Source organism: Narcine bancroftii, chromosome 2, assembly GCF_036971445.1.
Source record: "Narcine bancroftii isolate sNarBan1 chromosome 2, sNarBan1.hap1, whole genome shotgun sequence".
Taxonomy (NCBI): domain Eukaryota; kingdom Metazoa; phylum Chordata; class Chondrichthyes; order Torpediniformes; family Narcinidae; genus Narcine; species Narcine bancroftii.
The window spans coordinates 158440504-158456160 of record NC_091470.1 but is presented as its reverse complement, the minus strand read 5'-3'; the positions used below and the strand labels follow the sequence as shown (position 1 = coordinate 158456160).

Sequence of the window (15657 nt, the reverse complement as noted above, 5' to 3'; positions counted from 1 at the left end):
AATAATTCTTAAAGCATCTGCTATCTGAATGTCCACTTCTTTAAGTACCCTAGGATGTAGATTATCAGGCCCTTGGGATTTATTGGCCTTCAATCCCTTCAATTTCCCCAAGACCATGTCCTTAGAGATACTGATTTCTTTCAGCTCCTCCCTTGCATTAGTCTCTATGTTTCCCAACATCCTTGGGAGGTTATTTGTATCCTCTCTTGTGAAAACAGAACTAAAGTAAGAATTTAATTGGTCTGCCATTTCCTTATTCCCCATTATATATTCCCCTGATTCTGTCTGCAAGGGACCTACTCTGGATTTCACCAATCTTTTCCTCTTGACATAGCTATAAAAGCTTTTGCAGTTGGTTTTTATGTTTGCCGCAAGCTTACTTTCGTAATTTATTTTTGCCCTTTTGATTAATCCCTTTGTCCTTCTTTGCTGCATCTTGAAATGTTCCCAGTCTTCGGATTTGGTACTTTTTTTGGCAAATTGATATTCTCTCTCTTTGGACCTAACGCTGTCTCTAATTTCCCTTGTTATCCACGGTTGAGTCACCTTTTTTGGATTATTTTTATGACAAACCAGTATAAACGAGGAGAATGTAGAGACTCCTTACGGACAGCGCCGGATTCGAACCTGGGTTGCGGGCCCTGCAAAAGTGTTGCGCAACCATGCCACCCCACGCCTCGACTTCCTATGGACGCTGCATGTCCTGCTGAGTTTCTGTGTATTGGATAAGAGGCCCTGCCAGTTGTGTGTAGCTGCGTCCTCACCTCTCTACTGAAGTGTAGGCTGAGCTGCAGTATCGGGCACCGTTGCACTTCACTGGTGAAAATGAACCACACTCGGGGCCGGTGCTAGGAATTGCGGGGCCTAATTAGAAAATTGATAACGGGGCCTCTACTCTACAAAAGTCGAAATTGATGTTTTATATTTTGTGTAGTATGCCAGTCTTAGCCAAAAAGCATTAAATGCTTGCTATCCTAAATATTGAAAAGCAATATGAAAGTTTTAATTTTTTAATACAAGTTTCAGACAATTACAGACATACTGTTTATGCACAGGTCTTTTAGAAACAGACTTTTCTAGCTTTTTTATTTGCAAAATCTTTCAAAATAATTTCAAAGTCAATGGTTTTAGTAATGTCATTTTCTATAGATAGCATCGCCTAATTGTTTAGTCACTCTTGTGAAATTGTTGACCGTAAGTATATTTTAATCAGTTTTAGTTTTGAAAAATGTCTTTCGCCCGATGCGATGTTACGGGCATTGTTAACTAAATCCTTAAAGCAATAAAAACATTAGGATTGTTTACTATTGTTTACGATTGTTTACTACCAGGTATTCAAACAGAGCTTGAGGCTTAATGACACTGAGGGGAAGAAATGTTTTCAGAGCTTCAAGTTTTTCGGCCAACAGATAACCATCCACGTCTTTAGTTGTTTCATTAACTACCCCTCCATCAGTGCTCTGTTTTAGTATGCTGTCAGTTAAATCTGCTGTGTGTTTCCTTATTTCTGCCTTTTGTAAGCTCTGAAAGTTATTTAAAAATCCAAATAATTTTACATGGCTTTTAAGCTGCTTAAATCTAGACTCTAAAGATTGAATAGCTTTGTCTAGCAAGAAGCTGAAGCCCTCAACTCTGTATGCTTCTTTTGGATCATCTAAAGGTTGATCTTTTGCCTCATGAAAACATTCTCTTCCTTTTACGCAGTTTTTTTTTCTTGAAATTGTCTAAACTCCAATGGTAATTCAACAGCTTCAGCCAATTCATTTGCGCCTATTGGTGATTTGAAAACCGCCCTCTATATAAATTCTTAGCCATTATAATATTTTTTCAAATGAATCCATACCTTCATCAATTTCCTTTGTTACACCTTGTAGTTCCTTGCTTTAAAAGTACTTCATGCCAAAATATCAAAGAAACTAAAAATGTGTAGTCTTTTAGCTGGTTTGCTAAAGATTCAGCATCTCCTTTTACCTTGGGCTCATCTGTTATCTCTGATATTTCCACAAGTACATCATATACGTCTCCAACCTGATAATGAATAGTTTTAATACTATCAATCTGACACTCCGACGTTGTGTTGCTCAAGGGTTTCACTGATAACCTGGATACATGTTTGTTAAAAACTGCCCACCTCTTAGTTGATGCAGAGAACAATATGTAGATCCTTTGCAAGATCCCAAAAAATGTTATAGCATCTGGACAACACTTGGCTACATCTCCGAGTAAAAGGTTATAAATGTGACATGCATAGGGTACAAAGAAAGCTCTTGAATTATCCTTCAACAGTCGTGCTTGTACTCCAGATGTGTGACCTTTCATGTTGCTACCGTTGTCATAGCCTTGGCCTCGAATATCTTTCACCTCTAAATTTAATTCCTTCAGTGTGTTTAATAATGTTTTATATAAATCTTCCTCTGTGTTATTTTCAACCTGCATAAACTTTATGAAACGTTCATGAACACCTGAAGGAGCCAAGTTACTATAAGACACATACCTGATCGTTAGAGACATTTGTTCTTGGTGACTCATATCAGGTGTGCAGTCTAAAATTAAGGCGTAGTACTTAGCTGCTTTTACGCGTTTCAGTATCTCATTCAAAACAGCTGTAGCCATAATGTCTAGAAGTTCATTCTGAGTATCTTTTCCTAAATAGTGATTATGTATTTCATGGGTTTTGACTTTTCGCAAATGTTCTTCAAGAACAGGGTCAAACTTTCTAAACAGCTCAACAAGACCTAAAAAGTTTCCATTGTGTACACTCTCATTACCAACTTTTTGCTCTGTTCCTCTAAATGCTAGATTTCTCTCAGCAAGAAACTGTGCTATTGCTACTACCCTTTTGAATACTTGCTGCCAGTGCTTTGCATGTTCATTGACGATTATTTCAAGTTCTTTGTCAATTGTCTGTCCACTACAAAGTCTTTGGTGTAACTCCCAGAAACTCCATATGGCTTCCAAATGGTTTTTAGAATTTTCATGCTCACACAACCTTGTATGAAGATTAGACCAGTTGTTGAATCCACTTGTTGATAATGCGCTGGTTGTGTTCTTACTGAAAAGTTTGCAATAAAAGCAATAAATTCTATCAGCAGACTGAGAGAATATAATCCAAGGTCTTTCAACACACTCCCCATTTGGAAATTTCCTCTTACAGTGAAACTTTGAAAAACACAATCCCTTTTCATTTCGTGGAAAGTTGTTCACTGGAATAGGAGGACCTTTCATTGTTATATAATCTCTTACATTTTGATTTATATATGCTGGCAGGTTGGCTGGGTCATCATAAATGATAACTACACTGTACTCATGGATGATCCATCATTGCGTGATGTTTGGGCTTGGTCTTTTTCAGCTATAAGTGGACTTTCCACTTTGGCACTGTCTTCTGGTGTATTGAGATTGTCTTCAATTTGATTCACAGCTGTGTCATCCTTTTCTAACTTGTTATCTATTTCATCATTGTATTCATCAACAACTGTAATTGAACTCGAGGCTGTATTGTCATTTTCTGAATTGTTTTTATTTTCTTCATCCTCAATACATGGGCGCTTCAAAGATGGAGTGACAAGGAAATTTGTGCTAGCACCTCTATGTTTTTCATTTTCAGCTACTTTAGCCTTAGCCAGTGCTCGTTTCTGGTTGCCACTTAAATACTTATGCCCTTTGTCTCTATCTCTGCTTGTGCTTGCCATGTAAAATGACATAAATTTTAAGCTGCTAATTCTCTGGGCTATATTTTTAAGGTAAAAAAAAAGGTAAAAGATGTATATTTTACAATTTTACACAATTACACAAAAAACTTGACATTAGCAATTTGATATAAAATTGGACTCGACGTCCCTGATAACATGTCTAGGTTGTTCCAACAGTGGAACAATCTTGTCATCGTGGTTGGGACAACGTAAGAAACTAACGTCAATCCCACGTCATTTTGCTCATTGTTCCATCATCAACTGCTGACCTTAGAGCAACGCACCCAACTCTCAACTTGTGAACGCCACCAAACAGCAAAATAAGCGACAAATTCTGGATTTGTTGAATGACGACAACTTCGAATAAGGTAAGAATTGCCTTTTTTTAGTAATGGTTAGGTTAGGTTAGGTTAGGTTATGTTAGTTAAGGTTACAATCCAGAACGGGGTTGCACTTTAATTTTGCCATTTTTTTAGCTGATTTTCTAGTCAAATGTCTAGCACTAGTTTGTCACTAGATATTTGGCTAGAGAATCGGCGGAAAACCTGATGCGTGTAACGGATTAAATTCGCCCCCGAAGAAAACAATTTCCGCATGGTCAAGCTAAACTGCACCTGTTTCAAATCACCAAAAACATGAAGTAGGTTATATTAAGCCCTGGCAGTGCAATAGCATAGTTAGTACTCGAGATGGCAGAGGTCGACAGCATCGAGTCCACGCTGCTGAAGATCCAGCTGCGCTGGATGGGTCACGTCTCCAGAATGGAGGACCATCGCCTTCCCAAGATCGTGTTATATGGCGAGCTCTCCACTGGCCACCGTGACAGAGGTGCACCAAAGAAAAGGTACAAGGACTGCCTAAAGAAATCTCTTGGCGCCTGCCACATTGACCACCACCAGTGGGCTGATAACGCCTCAAACCGTGCATCTTTGCGCCTCACAGTTTGGCGGGCGGCAACCTCCTTTGAAGAAGACCACAGAGCCCACCTCACTGACAAAAGGCAAAGGAGGAAAAACCCAACACCCAACCCCAACCAACCAATTTTCCCCTGCAACCGCTGCAACCGTGTCTGCCTGTCCTGCATCGGACTTGTCAGCCACAAACGAGCCTGCAGCTGACGTGGACTTTTTACCCCCTCCATAAATCTTCGTCCGCAAAGCCAAGCCAAAGGAAGGAACAGTAGCCTAGTACTATTTTGATACTAAATCAAACCACTGCAAAATTATGAAACAATGACAGGGGCAGCCTTGCTAAGAATATTCGGATCTTGTAAAAATGAATAACCCTGAGATGTACATGCCCCTATAGCTGAATAACCTTATAAACCAGCTCGTAAAGTTGTAAGCTATAACGCCCCCCCCCCAACCGCCACAGCGACCTAGCCTAGTAAAGATCAACTTAAACTAACCTAACTTTGGGGTTATTCATCTTTACAAGGCCCGAATATCCTCACCAATTCCATCTACGATTGCTAACCTTGTCAGAAATCCTATGCTTAGGCCTAGGCTATTTACATTCAGGCTAACTGCTTAAGCCTAGGCTATAGGCTAGGCCCTAGGCTAGCATAATGCTATCTCAATCTCATATTAAAGTACAAGTTCTCTTATTGATTAGCCTATAGTCTGTTTTGATCTTGATAATAATAGGAGATGATTCATCAGCTCCGGAATACATCTATCTTACTGGGTCAAATGGATACGAAACATGACATTTTTGGCTAGGGAGACAAAGGAGGCTTATAGCCAGTAGTTTTTAATCAAAGACATATTTCCTAAAAATATTTCACTGAGATAATACGATCAATTAAGTGCCATAACTTCACAAGTTCACTGACAAATCCCTCAGTCTATAAGGCCTATAGTATTATTTTCTTACCAGTTTAAACAAAGTCCGTCACAGTGTTCTCTGCTCAAGCCCTGGGCTCAAACACATGCATGGGGCCCCCTTGAGGCGTGGGGCCCAATTTGATCAAATTGATCAAATAGGCTTAAAACCGGCCCCGACCACACTTGATGTGCATATCTCTTTTTTTCCAACAATGAATTATACTGATGGATAAGGTCATTACATTCAGGATAACTACCTACTTGGAAAATTGCGATAATAACATGCACATAATGAACCCAATTTAATCTATTTTGTTACCTTGTGTTCTGCTTGGTTACTCTAAGTCATGTTGGACTGGTTAATATATTAGTCTGTTGTGCTGGTGAAATACTGGGCTGTTTTGATCATACATTGTGCAGGTGGGTAACACTGGAACGGATTTTCCTGAGAAATTCAGGCATTTCCCGAAGCAGCTGGAAGCTTCCAACTCCCGAGCGTGTATGTGTGTGAACACAGAAACCTTGCTCACCCTTGCAGGTGTTCCCTGGGCTTTTGCCAACGCCACTCTTCCCAGGGACTCCTCAAAGAGCTTGTGCATTTACACCGAGGAATCTGCCTGCTGATCCAACAAAAGGTTGTATCGGGTCCAGGAGCAATGATCCCAGTCGCGTTCCCCACCCCCACCCCCCACCCCCCCCCCCCCCTCCAGAGTCCAATGGTTGTGAAAAACTTGGATTAGGGCATTTGTAAATCAATGATCTCTACTTAAATGTTTTTAAAATGCCTCCATTTTTTATTAGTTTAACTAATTTTCTGAATATGCCTGAAGGCTTCTGAATGTGATCAACAGTCAGTTTGACAGGAGTGACGGCAAGTTTAGGTTTTGCTGGTGGCAAACCTTACTTGACTGTCAAAGTCCATTTTGACAATTGTGTGCTGGGGCTTTTTTGTCCTTCATTCAATGAGACTGTGTTACTCTGGGTTGCATCAGGATAGTGCACTACACGTTGTGGTGCTGTGTGCATTCGTCTGGGGTGGTGCTGCGTGCATCGTGGTGCTGTGTGTATTGTGGTACTGTGTGTTGTGGTGCAGTGTGCGCTGAGGTGCAGTGTGTGTTGTGGTGCAGTATGTATTGTGGTGCTGTGTGTATTGTGGTACTGTGTGTTGTGATGCAGTGTGCGCTGAGGTGCAGTGTGTATTGTGGTGAAGTGTGTGCTGTGGTACTGTGTGTATTGTGGTACTGTGTGTTGTGGTGCAGTGTGTGTTGTGGTGCAGTATGTATTGGGGTGCTGTGTGTATTGTGGTACTGTGTGTTGTGGTGCAGTGTGTGTTGTGGTGCAGTATGCGTCATGGTACTTTGTGCATGGTGGTGCTGCATGCATTGTGGTGCTGCGTGCATGGTCATGCCGCGTGCGTTGGGGTGCTGTGTGCATAGCACTGGGTTGGTCCACTCCTTCCTCAAGACAAGAACTCATTCATAAAAGGTTTGACTGGAGGTGAGTCAGAAGAATTTTAACAAAAAACCCCTGAAAAATGACCTGACTTACAAAATTGCGTCTTTACGCAAATTTTCCTGTGTAGTTTTAAGGCATTTTTCAAACAAGTAATAATAATAAATAAAAATGTTTCATGGTACTCATATATTCCATTAGTTTGATTCTCAATCGTCTTAGGGGAATATGAAATGAAAGAATTATAGCAAAGCATGTGTAGAGAAAAACAAAATGAATGCCAATGCCGTACGGAGAAATTGGCTTAAGGACAGTTCTCGGGAACAAAGCCTGATGTATCTGGGGCACTGCATAGACTGTGAGGGGAGATGAATACAAAAGCAGGAAGGTTATGCTTGAGATGTCTGAGGGATTTGGTGAGACCACACATTATGTACCATGTACAGCATTGGTCTCCTTATTCAAGGAAGTATATTAATACATTGGAAGCATCTTAGATAAATACCTGGAATGAACAACACCGAAGGAAAAGATGGACAGGCTCGCCTTGTATCCACTGGAGCTGTGAAGAGCAAGTGGGATTTGAAGGAAAGGTATAAAATCCTGGATGAGGCGAAGGTGTTTCCTCTTGGAAAATCTAGGACTAAATCTAGAAATTCACTGTTTCTAAGTAGATGGACATCCATTAAGGCAGAGGTTAGGTGAATTCTTTTCTCTTTAGTCTTTGGGAATCTTTGCCATAATGGTTGCTGGAAGCAGAATTTTTTTAGATGATCCAGGATTTTAAAAAAGTACAGTGTTGAGGATGTAATTAGATCTGCTTGCTAAACGAGGAGCAGCTTGTCTAGTCCTGCTTCTAGTTTGAAAGTACGCTGGTATTTAACAAGAAAAGACCATCAGGCCCATTGCTTTAGCCCAAGACATTCTCAGAGGTAACTAATCGCTGTTCCCCATTTCCCTCTACGTCCAGAACCCTTCTCACTCCTTGAGCTTTGCTAAATGTTTCAAAGGCTTCCTCAGACCCCACGCCTGCCACATAGATCATGAAGCAGCTGCAGGGTGGAATGAGGTGAGATAAGATTAGCCCCTTGGCAAAATTGCTCAGTCCAACAGATTTAGAAGAATTGGTGTCAATAAAACATGTGTGGAGCAACACAGCTCAAGGTTTAACCATTGCCACACCACATGAACATTTTAGCACTCAGTACCAATGGGATCCTTGAGCCTTGCAACTGTTAACCAGATTACTCATTGGTATCGTAGAACTTGTGTGATTCATGACATGTCACCTGCTGTAATATTTCATCCCTCACGGCAGGAGGGTAAGAATTACTTAAATACTCTTCACTAGTCAAGACATGTACACTCATGCTGAATATCTTTGTCAGACAAATAATAATAACTCCAAGCAGCCATTTTTTCCTGTAATCTTTCAACTTGCTGCCTCACATTCACTCATATGTCAACAAGGTTCAGTTGCACTGGTGACGTCAGACCTTGGAGACCTCACCTGAGTGGTAGTTCTTTGCGTCCGAGATCTGATGGGGTCTATCGACCTGATATTGAATTGCTACGGTTATCTTCTCCACGCTTAACATCCACGTGCTTTAAGTGACCAAGAGTTCGTCCTGAAGAAAAAAAAATATACATGATTCCAATAGCAGAGCAGATACAATGTGCTGAATTGCCTAATTCTGCTGCTACATCCCATAATGGTCTGGTCTCTGCCCTGAGAGGGGGCGTGCCCCTTCAGCTGAACCAGGTACACATAATTAATGGTCCAAGGAACCAACTTGGTCCCCTTTTAGAATTGTGACAAGTTGTGTGTATGACAACTTAGTGGTGGAGTTACCAGAGTACCAACGAGACTTCTGGACTCTTGCACCTGGGATATGAATTCAAATCCTGCTGGGGAACTTGAATGCAAGTAATTAATTAAACAGGGAAGTCTCCAGAATCCAAGGTGATGCTCCAGTACTGTATTGAAAGGATGCTGGAGATTGTTTGAGAGCGTTTCTTAAGTCCCATCTGCCCCGTCCCATGGATGAGGAAATCAGATGGTTCAGAGAAAGGCAGAGTCATTCTCAGAATCTTGAAGAATGGTTCCTCTATTAACTTGGTTATCAGAGCTTTATCTGGTTACCTGGCTCCCATATTTCCCCATCTCAAAGTATTTCCTTGGCTATAGTACACTCTAAGACATCTTCGGACACAGACAAACAAGATTGTGTTAGCTCAGTGATATTACAGCGTCAACGACCTGAGTTCGAAACCGCTGCTGTCTGTAAGGGATTTGTACATTCTCCCCGTGTCCTGCAAGGGTTTCCCCAGGGGCTCTGGCTTCCACCCACCCTTCAAAAACATACGGAGGTTTGAAGGTCCTGTGCTAGTTTACATTTAAATCACAAGGCACCATGAAAGGAGTGGATGGCGAGGAGAGGGGAAGCTCAGGTCGGCTGAGTTGCAGTGAACCTCTCGGGGGACTGCTAAATAACCACTCCCTGCTCTCCTTCACGTGCACCTGAAGGGTGATATGGTGACTGAGTGGGCAGAATGGGGTTTTGGTGGAAGGAGGAAAGTCTGAGTGTGGAAAGACTGGCTGGAGATCAGGATGTTATCCTGGGGGTGGGTTGGAATCAGGGAATTGGTTTGGATGCCCAGGAGACAAGGAAGGCAGTTTCGGATGGGAGAAGTGGAGGAGAGTGAATTTACAGGATTGGGGATTGCAGGGGCAAGGGGTAGGAGATGAGGTGGGGTGGGGTAGGGGGCTTAAACCTACAGGGGGAGGAGCAGTGCTGGAAGTAGAAGCACCAAGAGGGGAGGTAATAGAACTAACCTTTATAGAGTCTAAGTCCCATGTCAATCTGGTGGCCCAGGAGCACCTGGTCAAATTTATAGGGGGAAAAATATGACCCGGAAATGATTGCTACACAAGGAGAGGAAAAAAATGTGCAGCATTCCAGGGAATATTTGGCCTTTTCCCTTTTGGTATCTGCTGCTCCAGAGGAAGACAGAGCAATTTGCTGTGGTTGCCCACAGATATTCTGGATTAGCCAGGGAACACAATGGCCCAACTGCAGTGGGACACAATAGGTTGAGCACCCAACATGTGCACTACGGTTTCTGCCAGTTTCAACCTGTCACCCCCACCCCCCCCCCCCCACCCCACACACATGCATAACTGTTGCTGAATGTCCTTCACTTACTGCTACACAAATATTGCTGGAGATGAGACACCAGCAAGGAAACACACAGCAATTTTCTGCTGGCAAAAAGCCGACAAGAGGTATCACAAGCAAAGTCTAATTACTCACCTCCAGGCCTCTCCCACAGTGTTATAGTCTGGTTACTTATGGTGTTAAAGTTCTTGCTCTATGGCTGTTCCTCGCTGATGGGTGATCTGATTAGAAGTCCTCCATATTGTTGTGGTTTGAGATATGATATTCGGTGATTCAGTGTTCCTGAGGGACTGTAAGACAGTATAAGGCGTATCTGTAACACTGTCAGGTATTGGAGTAAAGCCAATTTGTTAAACCATCAAAATGCTTTACTATACAAAAGGACTTACAGAGAAAGAGAGAGAGAGGGGAAGAATTTTTTTTCTTGTTTAAAAATATTTTTCTTGATGTTTACATTATTCAAAATTGAACCGTACAGTTATATACCATAATGTACAATTCAAAAGATAAGAACTTTTTTTAAAAACCTTATAATTCAGAATTCCTATCATTAAGCAAGGTTAAAAGCTGACACGTAGGAGTCAGGTGACACCAACCTGGAGATGGACAGCACAGAGCCAAAGCTTCAGAACAATCCTAATTCTTTAGGGTATGATAATAGTCTATAAATGGGCCCCTCATCTTTTGGAAGTTATTATTTGACTCTTTAATGCCATATCTAATTTTTTTATAAACTTAAACAAGACATAATATCCCTTAACCATTGTGTATGTGCAGGTGGAGAACTGTCTTTCCATTTCATCAAAATTGCACATCTGGCCATCAATGAAGTCAAAGATAAAATTTGGTTTAGACCAAATTTTATGGTAAAACATCATCGTCTTGAAATTTGTACTTGAGAATCATCGATAATGTTTGAAAGATATCTTTCCAAAATTTTTCTAAACTAGGGCAAGTCTAGAACATGTGAACCAAAGAAGCCTCAGCAAATTTACATTTGAAACATAGAGGATTTATATCTGAATAAAAATGAGCCAATTTAACTTTGGACATGTGTACACTATGGACCACTTTAAATTGCAACAAAGTGTCATACTTTGTTAATTAATCAGATTACGAATAGAGTCCCAAACATCATCTGAGAATGAAAGATTCAAATCGTTCTTGATCTTAACAAACGAGGCCATTCTTAAATCAAGCAAATTATTATAAATAAGAGATATAAACCTTCATGAGAAAGTTGTAAATCGAAGAGTATATTGAGAATGTTTGCCTTGGGAATTTGTGAAAAATCAGGGATCTGAGATTGAACAAAAATGTCCAACTTGTAAATATCTAAAAAAAAGGAGTGTTTGGTAAGTTAAATTTTACCAAAGGAAAAAGGAAGCAAAATTGTTTTGAATAGAGGTCTTTAAAAACATTTAATGCCCAATCTGTGCCAGTCACTAAAGACTGTATCTTGCAAATAAGGTTGAAAAAGATGATTAGATATAACAGGGCTGGCAAGAGAAAAACTCTGAATCTAAAAAACCTTTGAAATTGTGCCCATGTTCTCAAACTATATCCAATTATTAGATTATCGGTTAATTTATAGAAAGAAGAGGATAAAAAAAAGGCCTTAAAATTTCCAACATAGAAGTACTTTTAGTAAAATTCAGTTCCATTTCTACCCATGGAGGGTGGTCAAGTAGATTATACAAGTGTAACAAATGAAGCAAATGATGTATCATGAGCACCCAATAATAAAATCTAAAACTAGGAAACACCAATCCATCATTCCTTTTAGCTTTTAGAAGTTGAACTTTATTTAAGCGGGGGACATTTTCCTTGCCAAATGTTGGAACATATAATCAAATCCAATGAGTCAAAAAAGGATTTGGGAATGAAAATTGGCATAGATTGGAAAAGATACAAAAATGTAGGTAAAATGTACATCTGCATACCTTACGACCGGAACTAGCCACCTCAACATTGGCAATATAACAATGTAGACACAATTGGACATGCTGAAGGAATACAGATTTACAGGTAGACCCTGACTTACGATGGGGTTCGGTTCTGGGACTCACATCGTAAGTTTAAACCACCCTAAGTCGGGGTCTAAGTGTACAGATATTTAAAAAACACATACTGTGACAGTCTTATCGTACATTCCTGGAATAAGCCACAAAAACTCATTAAAAACAGAGTTCGGACACAGCGGTTGGGGAGAGGACCCTCAGTCGGGATCTTGGATGCGTGGGCGGTTGGGAGAGGAAGCTGAAAACCTTTATTCGCATGTTGCAGTTTGATCCCCGTGGCCATGGCATCACGGCCACCGAGAACTGCACCGCACCGAGAAGGCTCCGTGAAACTCGGTGAAGGGAGATGCACTCAACGTTCCACTCCCTCTCGCTGCCCAATCTACCTCCTGGTTTTTGGTGGGGTGGCGTGCAAGATGACCTCGCTCTCAGCAGCACCTCTCTCCCTCATTCACTATTTTCTCCACATAGGTAACTAGGGGCAGCAGTGTCACCACCCAACCTACGTTGTGATTTGGAACACATGCGCAGTTGGCCGTCGCTGGGGAGGAAGAGAGAGAGAGACAGCCATCTGCACATGTTCCTAGTCACCTTTTCTCAAAAAACATTGTTGGGTCCATTAAAGCAGATTTCCTTGATGCTACTACAAGAGGAGCACCAAAATGATGATGTTTAGTGGGGACGGGGTGGTGGCGATGGGAAACAATCTGCATACGCTGATTTGATGGAAGAATTTCCTTCAGAGAAGGAAAAGCAACCACGTGGATACAGGTCGACCCCGACTTATCAAAACAGATTCTGATCATCGTACCTTAGAAATATTATAAGTCGGAACATCCTAAGTCAGGGCCTATCTGTATTTTGACATGACATTTTCTACAGTCAATTGAGCTGGGCCTCTGTAAGCAACGACTCGTCAACAAGCTTCAGGTAGGGAGGAGTCACGTGATGGAGTAGTGGCCGGACGGTGAACTCCAGCCCTCTCCAGAAAAGTCGGGAAAAACAAGGGAAAACACAAAGGCACAGAAATAAAAGTTAAAGAAAAGTGAGTATAAAGGTGGAAAGAAGATGGCGACAAAAAAAGAAAAATCGAAAGCAACGGTAAGAAGAGAGGAAGAGAAGACAATGGAGGAAGAAAGAGAAGGCCTTACCTGTTCGAAGAGGCCCGCGGTGGAGAGAGAAACCCGCTCCCTCAGGTCGGTAGATAGTGGACTACAAAAATGGCTCGCTGAGCCGAGTAAAAGTGCGCAACCGCGCATGCGCGAGGAGTCGCGCATGCGCGATGCGCATGAAAAAAAACACACCGACGGAAGGGGGGACCAGCTGGGGAGTCGATCTCCACAGCCGGCAACGACAGCTGCAGAACACCTGCAGCAAGAGGAGAGCACAGAAGACAATGGAAACAAGAAAGAAGAGAAGAAAAGGGCAACAAAGAAACAACAGATGGCCAACCCAGAGGAAGAAGAAGAGGAAGAGGAAGAGTACAGTGAAATAGAAGAAGAAGAGAAAGGCAAGATAAAGGTTGTACTTTCTCTTATTAAAGGATACATGGAGTCATTTAAAGAATGGCAAACACAGGAATTTAATGATTTAAGAAGAAGAATAAACAACACAGAAGAGAAAATGAATAAAATAGATATGACCTTAACAGAAATGGGAAAGAAAATGGACAAGATGGAAGAGCGGGCAGTAACAGCAGAAATGGAGGTAGAAGACTTAAAAAAGAAATTGGAGGAATCTAATAAAAAAGCGATAGAGACACAAGAACTGTTAGCTCAAAAAATAGATATAATGGAAAATTATAACAGAAGACATAACATAAAGATAGTGGGCCTTAAGGAAGATGAAGAAGGCAAGAATATGAGGGAGTTTATAAAAGATTGGATCCCTAACACCCTAGGATGTCCAGAACTACAGCAAGAAATGGAAATAGAAAGGGCACATAGAGCATTGGCCTCTAAACCACAACCACAACAAAAACCAAGATCTATTTTAGTAAAATTCCTAAGATATACTACAAGAGAAAAGGTACTGGAGAAGACAATGGAAAAAGTAAGAGTGGGCAACAAACCACTGGAGTATAAAGGGCAAAAAATCTTCATTTATCCAGATATAAGTTTTGAACTCCTAAAGAAGAGAAAGGAGTTCAATACAGCAAAGGCGATTTTATGGAAGAAAGGGTATAAATTTATACTAAAGCATCCAGCGGTATTGAAAATATTTATTCCAGGACAACAAAACAGAATATTCTCGGACCCAGAAGAAGCACGAAAATTTGCAGAACAATTACAAAAATAGACTGAGGGATGAAGACGGGTAATGAGAGTAAAAATGATCATGATAGATATGTATGTGGGTAAAGAGGTATAAGAGTGAATACGTGAATGTATCTGTACTTAGAGAATAATATAGATAGTATAGACAAGAATTAATAAGGGAAGGTAATGGAATAGAGAGAATAAGGAGGGAATTAAAAGAGTGACCTTTGTTACATATGAAAAGTGAAATCTTTTCTGGGGGGGGCTGGGTGGGGGGAAATAGTGGTCACTGCAAAATCAGTTGACGCTTGCGAGTGGATTCGCAAACCCAAATGGAGAGGGGAGATGTGGTTGTCCGTCAAGGGATAAAGGACAACTCAGGAGGGGAAGGGGAGATTGGGGATAAAGAAGATATAAATAGGAGAATAAGGAAAATGTTGGATGTTGTAGGAATGTTGTCTTATAAAGAGTTGAAAATAAGAAAACAGAAATGGAAAAGGAGGAAAGGTAATGATAGAAAAACGGAAAGAGAAGATAAAGAAAGTATAAAATGGCTACGCTGAACTATATGATTTTAAATATTAATGGAATACATAACCAAATTAAAAGGAAGAAACTACTAAATTTACTTAAATAGGAAAAAATTGATATAGCATTTGTCCAAGAAACACACTTAACTGAATTGGAGCACAAGAAATTAAAGAGAGATTGGGTAGGACATGTAACAGCAGCATCGTATAATTCAAAAGCAAGAGGAGTAGCTATATTAATTAGTAAAAATGTGCCATTTAAAATAGAAGAGGAAATAATAGATCCAGCAGGGAGATATGTTATGATAAAATGTCAGATATATTCGGAGTTTTGGAATCTACTTAATGTATATTCACCTAACGAAGAAGATCAAAAGTTTATGCAAGATATCTTTTTGAAGGTAGCTAATACGCAAGGGAACATACTAATAGGAGGGGATTTCAACCTGAATTTGGATCCAAATATGGATAAAACAGGGAAAAAAATTAACAGAAAGAACAAAGTAACCAAATTTATAATTAAATCAATGCAAGAAATGAAACTTTTGGATATATGGAGGAAACAAAACCCAAAAGAAAAGGAATACTCATACTACTCGGCTAGACATAAAACATACTCAAGAATAGACCTATTTTTGTTATCAGCTAGTATGCAGGATAGAGTAAGAAAAACAGAATATAAAGCGAGAATACTATCGG

The 15657-nt window shown here is 40.6% G+C and overlaps 1 protein-coding gene across 1 annotated transcript in view; it reads right to left on the bottom strand.

Annotated features, from left to right (window-relative positions):
• Positions 1-10398, bottom strand: part of fam131c (family with sequence similarity 131 member C) — a 44313-nt gene extending 33915 nt beyond the window's left edge. The window contains exons 1-2 of the mRNA XM_069915312.1: positions 10285-10398; positions 8481-8598 (exon numbers count right to left, since the gene is read on the bottom strand). Coding sequence (XP_069771413.1) covers positions 8481-8568 — 88 coding nt within the window. The 5' untranslated portion in view covers positions 8569-8598; positions 10285-10398. The remainder of the gene's footprint in view (positions 1-8480; positions 8599-10284) is intronic.
• Positions 10399-15657: the final 5259 nt, after the last annotated feature.